Source organism: Nanorana parkeri, unplaced genomic scaffold (genome assembly GCF_000935625.1).
Source record: "Nanorana parkeri isolate BGI_ZX_2015 unplaced genomic scaffold, ASM93562v1 scaffold586, whole genome shotgun sequence".
In the NCBI taxonomy this organism is placed as follows: Eukaryota; Metazoa; Chordata; class Amphibia; order Anura; family Dicroglossidae; genus Nanorana; species Nanorana parkeri.
Window position 1 is genome coordinate 1,511,406 of NW_017306854.1, and position 16,170 is coordinate 1,527,575.

The window sequence follows — 16,170 nt, forward strand, 5'->3', positions numbered from 1 at the left end:
CCTATTAAAGTGCACCCCTGTGACACCATCAGCAGCACCCTCAGTACAGCTTCCTGTTCTAATAATATTGTATGCATTTCATCTATAGCAGTCAAAGGGTATAACAAGTAAAATGGGAATTGATGGAATGTAGAATAACATTCTCCATTTTGAGGTATAGGTTTTCAGAGCAGATGTGTATGTTTTTATATGTTCAGATGCCATGCAGGGAAAGAATGCATTATTTGATCTGTGTGAAAGGAGTCTAATTTATCTGTGTCTCAACATATTACAGCAATTTTAAACTATGGTGGTGAAAATGATCACACTGTATCTTTCAGTCCTAAATGTCAGGTTTTGTTTGGTTTTATTGCACTGGAAGCTGAAAGATTAAAGGTTCCTAGATCCTTGTATGTCATTCCTGTTCTTTCATTCTAAAGGAAATTGACTATCTCTCACTCTGCAGGAGTAGGGGGAAAGCAATTGATTTCTGTGGTGATAAAGTAAAGATGTATTTTATATAATGGTTTGATATGAGAACACAATTGTTTTTGAAACTTGTTCTATTTCTGATGTGATTGACACATCACTTTTCAAAAAGATATGAAAATACAGTTAATCTGCAAGTCCAAGCATGTTTACACAACATATTTAAGTGCATCTCTCAAATTGCCTCCTGTATAATGTTAACAATCTGTTAACATTTTTTATTTATGTCTTTGTATTCATGTCATGTGCAATTTAAATAAGTAGAGTTTACATGAATGACTTTATCCAAATGCAAGCATGGTATAGCCCAGTTTCCTTCACATTGTGAATTCCAGCAAGCATGATGATGTACAGCTAATTTCCAGCTATTTCTAAAAACACCAATGAATGTGGTTATGTATTCATTAAAGGATTCATTTACTTTTATGTAAAGTGCACTCATCCTGCTGGAGGTACCCCTCAATTCAAAGTATTGAAGGCTCCCAGAAGCATACTTAACTGAATTTCATCCCTGCCTTCTAAAATGTTTACAGCCTGCAGCCGTAATCTTCTTTGCCACTGACCATGCATGCACAGTGGGGCTTCATAGACATCTATGGGGCCATCTTTTGAAGGTAAATATGCTCAAAAGATGATATTGTAGCAGAGCATCCCAGAGGGAGTGACTGGGAAAGTCCTGTTCGGAGTGTATAGGTCTCCCAGGTTCCTCTCCAATACATTTAGGGATTGCTGATCCGGGCTCCAGTGCAGGGTTTACTTCTCTCTCCTCTGACAATTTAACCTCAACTGGAACCTGTAGTAAATCACTTACAATGGATGCTGCTTCTTGATGTTTAATTGTTTTAGTTTCCTGCAGAATGAGCTGGTCCCCTGAGCACTGGCCCTACAACCCTATTTTAGGGTTGTTCATTTACCTTATGGGGTCCTATGTAGCTACCCTTGTGTATACTAGCAAGCTGTGTGTGTCAAGTCACTCCCCTGCTCCCACCTTCCCATCCTTCCTCCTCCAATCTAGTAGATGGACAGCTGCTGGAGAATGTTCTGTGATCTTGTCCTGGACAGGAAGTTCAGGGAAGCTGAACTGCAAGAGTTGGAGCCAGCTGTTCTAGAAACATGATGACTGTAAGTGCTCAGGCAAAACTATAAAGAAATACTTTGCTGGGCAATGTATGTTTGTTGGATCTGGATTCATTATTGTAAAAAAAGTTTGAGAGTTTAATACTACTTTAAGTGCTTGTTTTGTCTAGGGAGCTACAAAAAAAGTTATACTCACCCGAAATGTGATCTCAGCTGGCTCCTACACTGCTCCCTCTAGTTTGTCTCCTTCTCCGCTCCAATAATGGTTTGTCCCTTGGCGTCCTCATGTTCTATACACTGTATAGAACATGATGACTCACAGGATCTTAGACAACTTGAGTGGAGGGAGAACTAGGCTTAAGGGAGCAGTCAAAGAGCAAGCTAGGATCGCAGTTCGGCTGAATATATATTTTTTTTAGCTCCCTAGTCAAAAGAAGCACTTAAGTGTCAGATTCAAGTAAATAAGCATTTGGTGCGAGAGATGGTGGGATGCCAGGAACAATCCCACGATCCCCTGCCCCAATGAAAACTGAAACCAAATCTTTTAAAGGATAAGTGTGCTTTCATTTAAAGTGCTTTTCTCCTGCCTGCCTAGCCCCAAGCCCCCCGAGCTAGGCAGGCAGGAGAAATGTACTTTATATGAAAGCACACTTATCATTTAAAGCAGGAATGGCCAAACTCCTGCCCTCTAAATGTAGTGAAGCTGTAAATCCCATCATACATCTGCATCTAGAAGCCATACCTGTGGCTTTAAGAGTCTTGCAATGTAGTTTCACCACAGCTGGAGGGCTGGATTTTAGCTACCTTTGCTTTAAAGGATGCAGTTTCAGTTGTTAGATAATTCTGGAGAGTTAAACTAATTCCCTTGCAAATATAACTGGCTTATAACCAATCGCCCTAGGACCTGTGTCAACAGGGTTTGAGCGTGTGTCAATGGCCTCAGTTTGAGAGGATTCTGACATCATTCAGTATTTATTGACAGGTGCATTTGACCTGCAGTTGTTCTTATTCTTACCTGCATTTGACCTGCCCTAAGTGGGTTTTGCACACCCATAGACTTGTTTGGGTATGCAAAACCCATTTGAAGAGAACAAATGCCCATTGACACAGGCCCTTAAGCATATCAGTTTACCAGGCTGGTCAGTGTTCTACAATGAAGATGTGATTGGCATTGATCTGATCTACTGCAAAACACAGTTGTGACTAGCTAAATAACTCATCAATATATAACTTCACTACCATACCACATACATTAAAATAACAACAAATTGTCTTAAAAAACAGTATTGATTAGTCACACAGGAAATGTAAGGATGTTGTTCAAACTTACTCCCAAAATATACAACCACTGGAAAACAACTGTTGCTATATACACAGATAAACAGTACATATGTCATCAAAAATGTTCCTTGGGCAGAAAGAGCAGATTGAAAAAGCCTAGTCCAAGGTTCACTTTTCACATCCAGTTTAATGCCACTGTACCATTGTATTTCACTCATATACAAACTGTATAAACAGTATAAAAATGTAGGATAACCTGCATTTTGTTTCTTACCATATTGATGGAGCTTCTGTCCCACTGATTTCTAAGAAGTCATATCCTTCCTCCAACTGAAAGTCTGTAAAGACCAGTGCTATAGTATCCCCAGGCTCAGCAAGAACTGTCCATGTACAATCAGCATTATTTTCATATTCTGAAGGGAAATGAGGACTTGAAATGATGCCACTGGTTCCTCGTAAAGTTCCACCACATGATCCTTCAGCTGATGTAATAAAAAAATAAATTGTGTCAGCATAAATATGTTTAGTAAACATTAAAACATTATATTTTAACAAAACAGACAACATATTTATTTAGGTTACTGACCCAAATTTAAAGATCCTTCACAGAGAATTTTAGACCACAGACTTCTAGGGCTCCATTTCATTCTCTTTTTATTACTTGCCCAACCAGGATGGCAGTGTCAAATGTGATACATGTGATTGATTGGCACAGAATCACACAGGAAAGACATCTACAATTAGCTGTCGTGCTGCTCAGAATAATCATGACTCTCACTTGACAAACTGAGACAACACACAGGTAGTTAAAGTGTATGTAAACCCTAACAATTAGCTTCTCCTGTTTGGTCCCTTTCTGTTGGTTAAATATACATTTGAAAGCATTTTGTTATATTTATATGAAAAGTTAAAAATAGAATCCAAAATTTTATTAGCTCATAACTTCCTATGCTCACTGCTTGTGCTGACTATTATTAGTTATACTGTTCTGCCATCTCTGAGGACTACAGAGCCATGCCACTCTATGTTTGGACAATACAATAGGGGCATGTATCCATAGTTCTATCTTGCTTCTGTTGTTCTGAAACAAAAATGTGAGTTAGTTTAGTCATTGTAGGACTGGAAGTATTTTACTGGCAAAATCTTCAGGTGAAAATAAAATAAAAAAGCCCAATGCAACTACCACATCTAAGGACTGCAATCTATAGCATGTAGGCAGTAATCTATAAGAAAGCCACAAAGTCCCACCTCTCCAATTCCAAATCGAATCTCTCACCGTCAGCATATACCAGGTACAGGCTAAAGGTGCGCTCTCACCTCTCACAGATCAATCTTCCAAAGAGAGCTGCACTGAGCCAGTAAACGTGTGTAAAATCAATCTTTAATGTTGCTCATCCAACATATCAGATAGTATATGCCAGGGGTAGCCAAACTCCGGTCCTCCAGCTATGGTGAAACTAAAAACCCCATGATGCATCTCTCTTCGGGAGTCATGTCTCTGGCTGTGAGAATCTCTTAATGCCTCATGGGATTTGTAGTTTTAACACAGCTGGAGGGCCAGAGTTTAGCTACCCCTGGCATACACCAACAATTGCACCCATGTAGCTTTGCCGCCAACGCGTTTCACCACACAGGCTTAATCATAAAGCAATCATAGGTGTATACTATTTGATATGTTGGACGAGCAACATTAAAGTCTGATTTTACACATGCTTACTGGCTCAGTGTGGCTGTCTTTGGAAGAATGATTTGTGAGAGGTTAAAGTGCACCTTTAGCCTACACCTGGTATATGCTGACGGTGAGAGATCGTCTTTGGAAGATTAGGCCATAATCTATATTTAAAATCTTTGGGTTTAGAGACACTTAAGACCTTCCTTCCTTATGAGGATCAAGAAGGTGATAAAGTTTGGAGCCTTCATCTCCTGTGCGTTAATGGCCTGATAGGATTGGGAAGGCATTAAACTGTCTATGATGAGATGTAGTCTAGTTTATCAAACTGAAAAAACATGATCAAAACTATATACTTCTATCAGTGGCTCATATATGGTTCTTAATATTGGATTCAGCCAGAAAACCAAATAAAATAGTAGAAAGAAGAGAAGAATTATTGAATGCTGCAGAATACCACTTATTGACAATGGAGCAGTGCCTTGTTCATCCAGGTAGCAAGAATGCGAAGCAATGCATGGAAGCAGGTGAGCATTTCACTGCACTGTACAGCAATCCTATTGCTTGCAAGTTGTCACCAGCAATAGGATCGCCATGGCATAACCGGTCAAATATCCCTCTCATTTCCACCATGAAATCAAACAAAGAATCTGACTAGATGCTAGTTACAGCACCGTGCCTAAGGCAATTCTTCCCTTAGTCAGGCCCACTATGAACTGTTGAGCTGAAAGAACCATAGAGAGATTAATTATTTTGGCTGACATGAGAAGAATTAAGATTTAATTTTATTTAGCTACCTGAATAAACATGCATTTTTTTTGCTTGCTTTATTGTTTGCATGGTCAGAAAGCATCATATCAAAAATTATACTTAGTAATCCTATACAAAATAAGGTACAAATATGTAATAACTGTACTTTACTCATATAATCTACATTGGGTCGATCACCTAAAATTACTGCAATGTTCTCATCTGGCCATATTTGATCTACAGTATATGCATTAATCTGACTGGTTACTATGGGTTATTATAACATAATACAATTATTATTAATAATATTTTTTGTACAATACAATTATTATTACAATACAATTCACAGGCACACTACGCGTTGTCATATTAAATATGCCTAAATGTGTAAAACCAGTATAATGAATATTGAAGGATCACTATTATGAAAAAATATTGTATTCTGGTAAATGAATGCAGTTATTACATTAAATAACAAGCAGAATTCAGCTTAGTATGTATTTATTTTGTTTAACATGTGTTTTATTTGTATTTTTTACTCATTAACATGCAGTACCAGCTGTCTATCAAAATTGGCAGGTGCTGAGACAAGGTATAGCACCGTCAGGGATGTTTGTACAGTTTCTTCTATTTGTTTTTAATTTAAAAAGTACATAAATAGCATGAATAAAAGTTAACCCTTGTAAGAACCTTTAGAAGTTCAAAGTGACATTAAAGGATACAAATCCCCCCTCCTGCATGTTAGTGTAAGGACTTACCTTAAATGATACCCCTTGATCCAATCATCTTCTTCTTTACTGTAGTTTCAGCTGTCCCTCCAGCGCTGGTCTCAGTCTCCGATCCAGCGATGGCTCCTGTCTTGACTGGCACTTCCTGTCCCACAGAGTCTATGCGGTTGCACACTGCTGCATTTACTTACCTTATGTCTCTCCTCGTCTCCCGGCCGAAGATCTGAACTGCGCATGTGTCCACCCAAGAATCTTCAGATGTTCGGACGGGAGCACACGGCGGAGACACATGTAAGTTTTATTCCTTTCTAAAAGTTTTTTAATGTTTTTTTTTATATAACTACTGCTGTATGGAGGGCAGTAGGATCGTAACCAAGAAAAGATGGATATTGGTGGTAGGAGGCCCAATTACCAGAGGGGTAGACAGGGTAATCTGTCACAAAAACCATGATCACCGAACAGTATGATGTTTACTGGGCGCTTGGGTTTGGCATATTGTGGATTGGATGGACAGATTGTTGGGTGGGGCTGTGGAAGACCTAGCAGTTATGGTATACATTGGCACCAATGACAAAATCAGAGGAAGACGGAGTAGCCTCAAAAATTATTTGAGAGACCTAGGTCACAGGCTAAAGAAGAGGACCTCCAGGGTGGTATTCTCTGAAATACTGCCAGTGCCAAAAGAAATGGAGGAGGAAAACTACATTAGTTGAACCTCATGGACCTGTGTCTTTATTCAACCTCACCTACTATGTAACTATAATCTTTTCCATGAATACAATTTTTACATTTCCACCATGGGTCTTGTTTATATGGCAATACCTTTGTCATTATTTAAATTAACAAACATATAATTTGTTTTAGGACACAGAAAGCTTTATTTTGGTGATTTTGTTTCCAAATATGATTTTAATTTTCATGCAATTGAATGTAAAAAAAAAATGTTTCTGGTTCAGAGCATTGCAAAGGTATTTACAAATGAATAAAATTAGGGTTTATCAGGGTAAACTAAGGGTTAATAAGGAGTTGAAGAGGAATACATTTTATGAAAGGAGACCTCAGGGTCACCGGAGGACATATACCGTGTCCTGCGGTGACCCAAAACTCAGTAGATAGTGGGCTATTGCCCGTTACATGCTGAGAGTGCCGCAGTCGAGACAGATCCCGACAATACTGTTGAGATCCACACCGCTGGCTGATTGACAGCTGGCTCTGCCATCTTAAAGGCAGAGCTAGCTGTTCCCACTCCCTTCCTATCTGTTCCACCAGTCAGAACTAGAGAAATGGAGAGTGGAGGCAGAGGGAATCCCTGCAGGGTGCAGTGACCGACAGTCACACTCTCTTCAGGGAGAGCATTAGGAAGTCAGCGAAGGTGGTGTGTTTTCGCATACTTCCCGATCAATAGAGCTGAGCTGTGACAGCTTCTTTGTCACCGGTTGGCTTGAATTATGTTGATGAGTGTTTTTCACTCTCCCCATGATTCCCCCTTAAAAAAAGTTATTTTACTTGTCAAGTTGCTTTAACTGACATCATACACAGATTGAGCTTTATCACTTTGATCTACAGATGAATGAGTAGATACAAACAATGTTTCTTTGTAACATTGTTTATAAACCCTGCACCAGTCAAACTATTTTGTGACATCAGCAGCCTTTACAGCTGCTGTATTAACATAACTCCCAGCTATCATTTTGACAGTCGGGAATTGCCAGCAAGTGTATAGAGGCAACCAAGACATATTACACACCCCTTTGTACTTTGATGAAGTCTTGGGGGGCATGTGTAGCATGCCCAGTGTCCACAACTGGTTAAAGAAAATACCAGAGGATAATATTTTTATAAATAAAGATAACTGATGGCAAACTGACATGTTATGGGTAGAGCAATATAACATTTAGTTGCACTGGTGGTTAAAGAAAAAAAAATATTACTGATTTCTCCCTATGCAGGCAATTGAAAATGAACAATAAATAATGTTTACTCAATAACCCATTTATTTCTAAATAATTCCCATATTTAACATTATATGCATGTAATAAAGTTGTGTGTTTAAAAAAAACATTTCAAGTAACAAGTGGGACAAATCAGTGAGTTAATAATGCTTTCTAGGAATACTGCAGCTATGCTAAATATGATATATAGTTCTCCCAATTTATCTTAATTTGTGTTCTCTGTAATTCACTGTAACCACATTTCAGAGAACATATAGCAGTGTCACTGGAAGTTTATTTACTGAAGTCTGCATTCTATAACATTAACTCTTTCTCTCTATCTTTTCTTTCTATATCACAAATCCTTTTCAGATTCCCAATATGAATATGAGTGGTGGCTGTAAGATGCTTCTTAGAACTGACATTTTGTTATATATACAGGTGAAACTCGAATAATTAGAATATCGTGCAAAGTTCATTTATTTCACTAATGCAACTTAAAAGGTGAAACTAATATATGAGATAGACTCACTACATGCAAAGCAAGATAATTCAAGCCGGGATTTGTCATAATTGTGATGATTATGGCTTACAGCTCATGAAAACCCCAAGAACCCCAAATCCACAACCTCAAAAAAGTATATTATTACATGCAATCAATAAAACAAGGATTGTACATAGAACAATATCGGACCTCTGAAAAGTACAAGCATGCATATGTACTCAGTACTTGGTTTGGGCCCCTTTTGCAGCACTTACTGCAATTACTTTTGCACGATATTCTAATTATTCGAGTTTCACCTGTATAGCAGGCTTTCTGAAACAACACAGAACTTGCCTGTGGTGAATAGCTGCACTACAGCAATGTCTCGATGTAAAACCAAGGTAACAAGCAGAATGACTGTGCTCCGTATATCGATCACAAGGTTTATTTTTTAGGTATGACTGCAGTATACCTTTAAATGTTCCCATGAATTTCAGATGTAAACAAATATTCTCATTAATATTGATATGTGTGTATGTGTAAAATGTGTGTTTAATTTCAACAAAACTGTCAAACTACACAAAAAACAAGTAAGAAGACATTCTTGCAGTACCATTTTTTTAAGCTTAGCAAATTTAGAATGTCTTATTCAAATTTATCCAAGCATAATGAAACGGAAACCCCTAACTGAGGAGATAAACAAAGCACTCTTGAAGTAAATTCATGCAAAGATAAGTATCACCAAAACAATTACTGCCTGATTATCTTCTAGTTATTTTTCTAACTGAATTATTAGTGATTCACCAAATACAGAATGCGGTTGTAACAAAGGTGAGTAAAAAGAGATGCTGTAATACCCTGTTAAATGCATTAAACAAATAGAAAAGTGCACAGGTGCAACTATCTTCATATAATGCCAGGGGAGTCCAAACCATACTCTCCTTTCTAAGAAGGGGATTACTTCTGGTTTACTACAGTGCTATTATCTGGCATAAGTCTGTGTTTCAGTAGAATTTAGAGGGTTATTCAATATTGAGCCAAAGAATCCAGCCGTAGCTTTGGCTGATCCTTCGGCTCGCCTCGGCCGCCTGAGCCCTTCGGTTCTGCTGCTGTATGGGCTATTCACAATAGACAATCCTGATTTTTGCAGTACCACTATTTTTGCAGGTACCAGGCTATTCAAGGCTGATTTAAACCTGGAATATTGAATTCCAGAGACAGATTTTGGTAAAATGCCTGGAGAACTGTTTTTTATTATTATTCAGTTATGACTTATAATGCCCTACTATTGACATGCAGACACATGCATGCACTTAAAAGGAGTATTTTTTGTGTTGGATCTTATTCACCTACTATTGTGCTATTGATTTGGGAGTAAACCAGAGTACCCAGCACAACCCCAACCAAATACGAGCAGGACTTTTAAACTCTTGTAACTATTTCTATCTGCATTTGATATAGCAAACCAACACTGTACACATTTGGACATATTTGTGCATGTCATCCAAGTATATACTTCTATTAGTATCATATGATAAAATGAACTGCAATAATAATGGAAAAGCGTCTTGCCTAAAACATACTGTACATCTTTGTACCACTGACTGCAATAATTGTTATATAACTCTTTGGGGGTGATTTACTAACCTAAACACACGCACGCACCAGGTGCGTGTGATTTTCACACAGCAAAACGTATTTATCAACCAAAAAGTCTCTAAAAGCATATTTCCACTAATGCCATATATGGAAAAATCATGCACATGATGCATATATAATGCTGCTTCACAGTTTAGACAAAAATGGTTAGCTCATGCATTTACATTCCTGCATTCATCAATGCAAGCAACACAACATAGAGCTAATTTACACAACACCACCTTGCAATTCATGCAGGGCTTTGCACAACACACCTGCTGGGTGTGTACACACTACAAAGGTGTTTAGATTCCACCCATAGATCATGCTGGGAGGGAACACACTACAGAGGTGTATACATGTGCGTGGTGTGTTTATAAGGTTAGTAAATCAACCTCTTTATATCATTAAAATACAAAACTTGACCAGTAACTGTGTATTCTTCAATTTCATCAGTATGTTAAAAAAAAGCGTTGTGCACAAAACGAAAGTTACATTTTAAAGAATGTTGATGGCAAATTATTTATTTCTTGTCTTGTAATAAGATCTCATGCAGTTACTTGCTTGCAATTAGTTAATTCTCGGGTGGATTTCTTATAAAAAACTAAAATAATTCACCAGTACATATGCAGTTTACACTCCAATGTATTTCTTCATGGAACAAAGAAGGCTTTTTAAATCCAGTTATAAAAATAAAGAGAATAAATTTACTGTAATTAGATGCAACAATGAAATAAATGAAATGCTAATGCTGACCTACATTGTAATACTATAATGATGGATGAACACAATTTAACAAATTACTTATTATAATAATTCTCACCAACCGCTCTGAGCTTTCTGTAACAAACTTTTGATGCCTTCAACCAGTCACCTTCCCCACACTGTCCCAAATCTACAGGTGTCCTGGGTGTACATACAGCTTCTAAAAGTTAGTGTTTAAAGTAGTATTTGTACAAATGTTTCAGCTGCTTTGTTGCCACATGCCACTGAAGCTTTTTTGTTTAATACTGATTTAAACTGTTGTCACAAGTGAAGCCACTATTACCAATTCATAACAACAGTGCCAGCAACAAATATGGGTGTTAAGTTTCCTTTTTTAACAAAATATCATTATATTTGTATGTAAACATATGCTATCAAAAATCTTTGCTCCAATTTTAAAACCTTTCCAACATGCAGCATTGAGGATATACACTGAGTGGCCAGATTATTATGACCACCTGACGTTTGTAGGCAAATTAGCTATAATTTTGCGCTGAAGTTGCTAGAGGTCAAGACCATTATAAATAGGGAAGCAGGTTGTTTACCACGACAGTAGAAGTGATGTTTTTCTGAAGATATGGGTAAACAATGCGATTTAACAGCATTTGAACATGGGATGATTGTTTGCGCTCTGAGCCATGGAGCAAGTATCAGCAAAACAGCAGAATTTGTTAAATGTTCAAGAGCAGCTGTTTTTAAAGTCCTTAAAGACTGGACTGTCAGCCGAAAATCTGGGTCTGAACGTGCAAATTGTGGCCTTCAGCGACTAGTCAATGTTAGGGCAGAACGGAGAGTGGCAAGACTGGTACAAGACAACAGAAGGGCAACAGTGCATAAAATGACTGCAGATCTTAATCAGGGATCCTCTAAAATGATCTCTGAATGCACTGTTTGCCGTACACTGCATTGTATGGGGTATGGAAGCCGAAGGCCTGTTCGAACACCTTTGCTGTATGCAGTTAACAAGATAAAACGTCTCCAATTCGCACAGGAACACAAGGATTGGACAGTCGAGCATTGGAAAAAAGTCATGAATCACCTTTCCAGTTGCATCATGCAGATGGCAGAGAGAGAATTTGGTGGAAACAGCATGAGAGTACAACCTTCAAGCTGGTGGAGGCAGTGTTATGGTTTTGGGCATGTTTTCCTGGCATGATTTGGGCCCTTTAATTTGTGCGGAACGTCTGAATAGCACAACAAACCAAAGTATCGTTGCTGATCAAGTTCATTCTATCATGCTGATGGTGTATCCCAATGGAGATGGCTTCTTCCAACAAGACAATGCGCCATGCCACGGTGCTCATATTGTGCAGGAGTGGTTTCAAGAACATGAGGGGACTTTACCTTGCTTAGGTGGCCCCCACAATCACCAGATCTCAATCCAATTGAGCATTTGTGGGAGGAAGTTGAAAGACCTCCACGAAGTTCCACAACCATCAAATCTCACAGAACTGGACAGTGCTACTCATCAGGCATGTTGTCAGATTTATTAATAATAATAAAAAAAAAAAAAGAAAAAGATTCCTCATAATCACCTTTCATCATCTCCTGGAGTTAATTCCAAGAAGAATCGCTGCAGTATTGAAGGCAAAAGGTGGCCCAACGAAGTACTGATGGGGTGGTCATAATAATCTGGCCACTCAGTGTATAAAGCCAAAGTGTTTTCTTTAAGGTAGGTTTTCATTGCTTGTTTTTTTAATACTGTACCTGTACTATGTGCTAGTGTCAGGTTTTTCCCACTGTCCAAGGTGCTCAGCTTACAGCCAATTGCAGGTTGCAAGCCAATCCACTCTCAGCTTTTCTTTTATAAAGCTACAACACCTGTTGCTCAAGGTTTGAGCAGTTTGTTAGTTCTACCTGTTGAACCTCCTGTGTTACCTGAATTTGCTTTGTGCATTCTGAGAAACCCCAGGGCTTCCTAGTTTGCTTCTAGAATTCTGAGAACCCCCAGTGCTTCCTAGTTTGCTTTGTGCATCCCAAGAATCCCCTGTGCTTCCTGCGTTCATATTATCCTCCTGTGTTTGTCACAAGTGACTCCTTCATACCATCCCTGGGCTTCTCGGCAAGCCCAGTGTGATCCTACCTTTATTATAAGAGACTCCTTTGTGTCTTCCCTGGACCCCTCTGCACTCCCATCTGCTCCTATGTTTATCTCAAGAGACCTGCATATATTCTGTGCACTCCTGTATGCTCCTGCATTCATTTCAAGAGTTTCCCTTGCACCTTCCCTGGATTCCTTTAAAATACTGTATGCTCCTGTATTTACTCAAATAAACTAACTTGTGCTTTCTCTGAATTCCTCTGCACTCCCTTGTGCTCCTGTGTTTATTATGAAACACTGTTTTGTGTCTGCCCTGGGCTCCTATGCATTCCCAGAGTAATCCTGTGTTTATCCCAAGAGACATTTTCAAAGCTTCCCTGAACTCCTTGTGTGTCAGTACTTCTCTACACTGTTGCTTTGGAGAGACTTTCATTGTACCTGCATTCATGTGCACTTTCTAATCCAAGAGAACTGCAGTTACTTCCTTTAGTGAGTTTGTCTAAGCTGGTTGCGCCATTGCACAGGTGTCCTTTGCGTGAGTTCCCATTGCTCAGCTCGTCTTTGTTTCAGCTCCCTAGCAGCCTGCTTCCTCTTTGCATCAGGGTGCCTGATAATTCCTGCACTGCATAGCTGCAAAATATTCTTCCCTGTGCATAACTGAAGCCTGAACCACATTGTACCAGCAGTTCTCTTTCCTGTGTGGACAAGTGTTTCCTGTACCTTGTAAGGACTTCCTTTCCTGCATTCCACTGTACCGTGAACCTTAGTCCTGCCACTGGCTCATTGTGAGTCCACACATACATAGCCTAGTTATCCCATAGACTAAATGTTGTATGTGTAATCAATTTCTTCACTTTTACATTATTGCTGGGCTTAAATACAACATCCGCCCAATCTGATGCATTACAACGTGAAAAAAAGGCCTTCTAGGGCTGCAACACCTGATTTACTATCCAGGTAATAGGCCTGAATTGCCTGGTGAAAGAAGCAGCTACAACAGATCTAAAAGTGTATATATAAAAATTATGACAAAGCGCTAAAGGTTAAATCACTTAAAGGTATAGTTGTATAATCAGTGATTTAGATTAAATAATCTGTGTGTGGAATGAATTAAATGTTTCACAAAAGAGTGAATAAAAATGGCTAAGTGTTAACCCAGCCGTAAGGAAGAAATGATCCTTAATCAGTGTTATAGAGAGGAAATGTGTGAATATATGTGAAGAACGTCGATAAATATTAAATGAACAATAAAGTAAATAATTAACTTGAGTTCAGGTGTAACAAACAAACTATGAGAAACAGAAATCAAGCTTAATAAACCATATATGAATAATCGTGACAGATTAAAGTGAGTATAAATCAGATATTTGCTATGCTGTGTACTGTTCTTTGCGGATAACATCTTGGAGGACTGGAGTGATGTTATTTTGTCCATTCCTATGTCACTCATTTTCTTTACTTATTTAATAAACTATATTTCACAAGTTGGAGAGGCCTTTCTGTTTTCTATTTTTACATGTACTTCAAGACTCCCTGGTCAATGTTTAGCGGGCTGCCCCTAAGTGGAGTTGGAATTAAGGAGATATCAGGGTGACAACACCAGCGCTGGTCTAATTTGCCTTATTAGTTTTTATCCTGAAATAATAATTAGAGTGTAATATGTCAGAGACAATAGTCACAGTGGCTAGAGAGTGTGTAATCATTTTCTTTAGGCCACATTGTAAGATGGAGAGATGAGGCAGGTTTTACCTTAAATTAAAATTTAGAGTTTAGTATTTCAGAGATAATAGTCACAAATATTATACAGTCTCTGGACAGTATGTAAGCAGTTTTATAAGGCTTCAATATAAAAGGGGACAAGTCAGGTATTATCTTGAAATGAACAGTAGGGTGATTTAGTTTAGAGAGGCAATAGCCACAAATATATTTGAGTGTGAGAACACAGGAATATGCTGCAAACTTGGAGGCAGAAAGCAGGATTTACCCTGCAGTGAACATTATACATTTTGCAGTTGTGACTCAGCTGTGGAAACAAACAATTATGTGTGGCACTTTTACATTTTCTGAGCACTAGGCCACAAACTGTGAGGATTTACCCTGCAGCACAAATTGTTTTCTTTGAGTGTTTACTGAAGGACACAATGGTGATCTTGAATCTCTTACCAATAGGTTATAAGGCTACAAGGAGTAGGACACTAGGCACAAAAGAAAAGCATGGCCTAGGGGTGGCCGTTGATGGTGGCCAAACCCTGCAACAGGTAAAGGCAGCTCAGTAAATCACAAACCAGTACATAAAGTAAAAACTGGTCACAGACCTCAAAACCAGAGAGATGGGTGCTGCATCCTTCAACGAAGGAAGATAAAAGGATTGTACGGTGAGTAAAAATAAAGCAGTGTCTACCGAGGGAAAGGAACAAAAACTAAGCACCACTCAACTTGGCACACTGCTGCCCATAAATGTGTAGGGAGAATAGGGAGAATGCTAGTGCAACCAAAAAGGCTGACTAGAGAAAAAAGACAAAAGCAGAAGGCAGTAGTCCACAGAAAAAACAGCTAGAATTTTTCCACATACCTGGGATCCCAATAATCACATGTATACCATAACTAAGACACCGTTCACACTGAGCTATTTATCGCGCAATTTCAGCTATAAAATCGCTCAAATATAAGCTCAATGTCGCTAAATGTAGCTTGGCCAATGCATTTCAATGGAGCTGTTCACATGTCACAGCTCAATGTACCTGTAGCTCGTCACTCAAGCTTGTAGCTCGAACATGACCTATTTTTCGGAGGATTTTGTGTGATTTGGCCCAATAGACTTTAATGGTGTAGCTCAATATTGCGCAACATTGTTGCACTACGTCACTCTACAGAAGTGTCACTTTTGCACAGAAATATAAGAAGGAAGGAATGATGTCACAAGGACAAAATGTGCCCTGTAGCTCAATGTAGCTCAATGTCGCTCAACTCAAAATTTGGATGTAGCTCAGTGTGAATGGGGTCTAAACCTACGTAGAGGGCAGTGCAACTCACAAATGATAGAGGATTATGCCTGCCTGGTACAAGGCAGTAGCAGAAGAAATAAATATTTGCAGATCCTATGGTGCATAGAATGAACGCATCGAGGGAGGCACATAAAAAAACCACTCAGTTCAATTTACTGAAGAGCAGAAGGCCAGTAGTTTCAGGAACAAAAGCACAAATGCACAGACATGCCCCTCAGAGGTGTTTAGGATCAACGGCTAGTCCAAGTCCTACTGCAAAACAAGATTACTTGTATCCACAGAACCCAAACATTACCAAGCCAAAAAATAGGCTCTGGAAATGGAAGACAAGGT

The 16,170-nt window shown here is 38.8% G+C and overlaps 1 protein-coding gene across 1 annotated transcript in view; it reads right to left on the reverse strand.

The window, feature by feature from the left end:
- Positions 1 to 16,170, reverse strand: part of CSMD1 (CUB and Sushi multiple domains 1) — an 880,549-nt gene that overhangs the window by 594,345 nt on the left and 270,034 nt on the right. Inside the window, exon 4 of the mRNA XM_018562582.1 lies at positions 3,101 to 3,308. Coding sequence (XP_018418084.1) covers positions 3,101 to 3,308 — 208 coding nt within the window. The remainder of the gene's footprint in view (positions 1 to 3,100; positions 3,309 to 16,170) is intronic.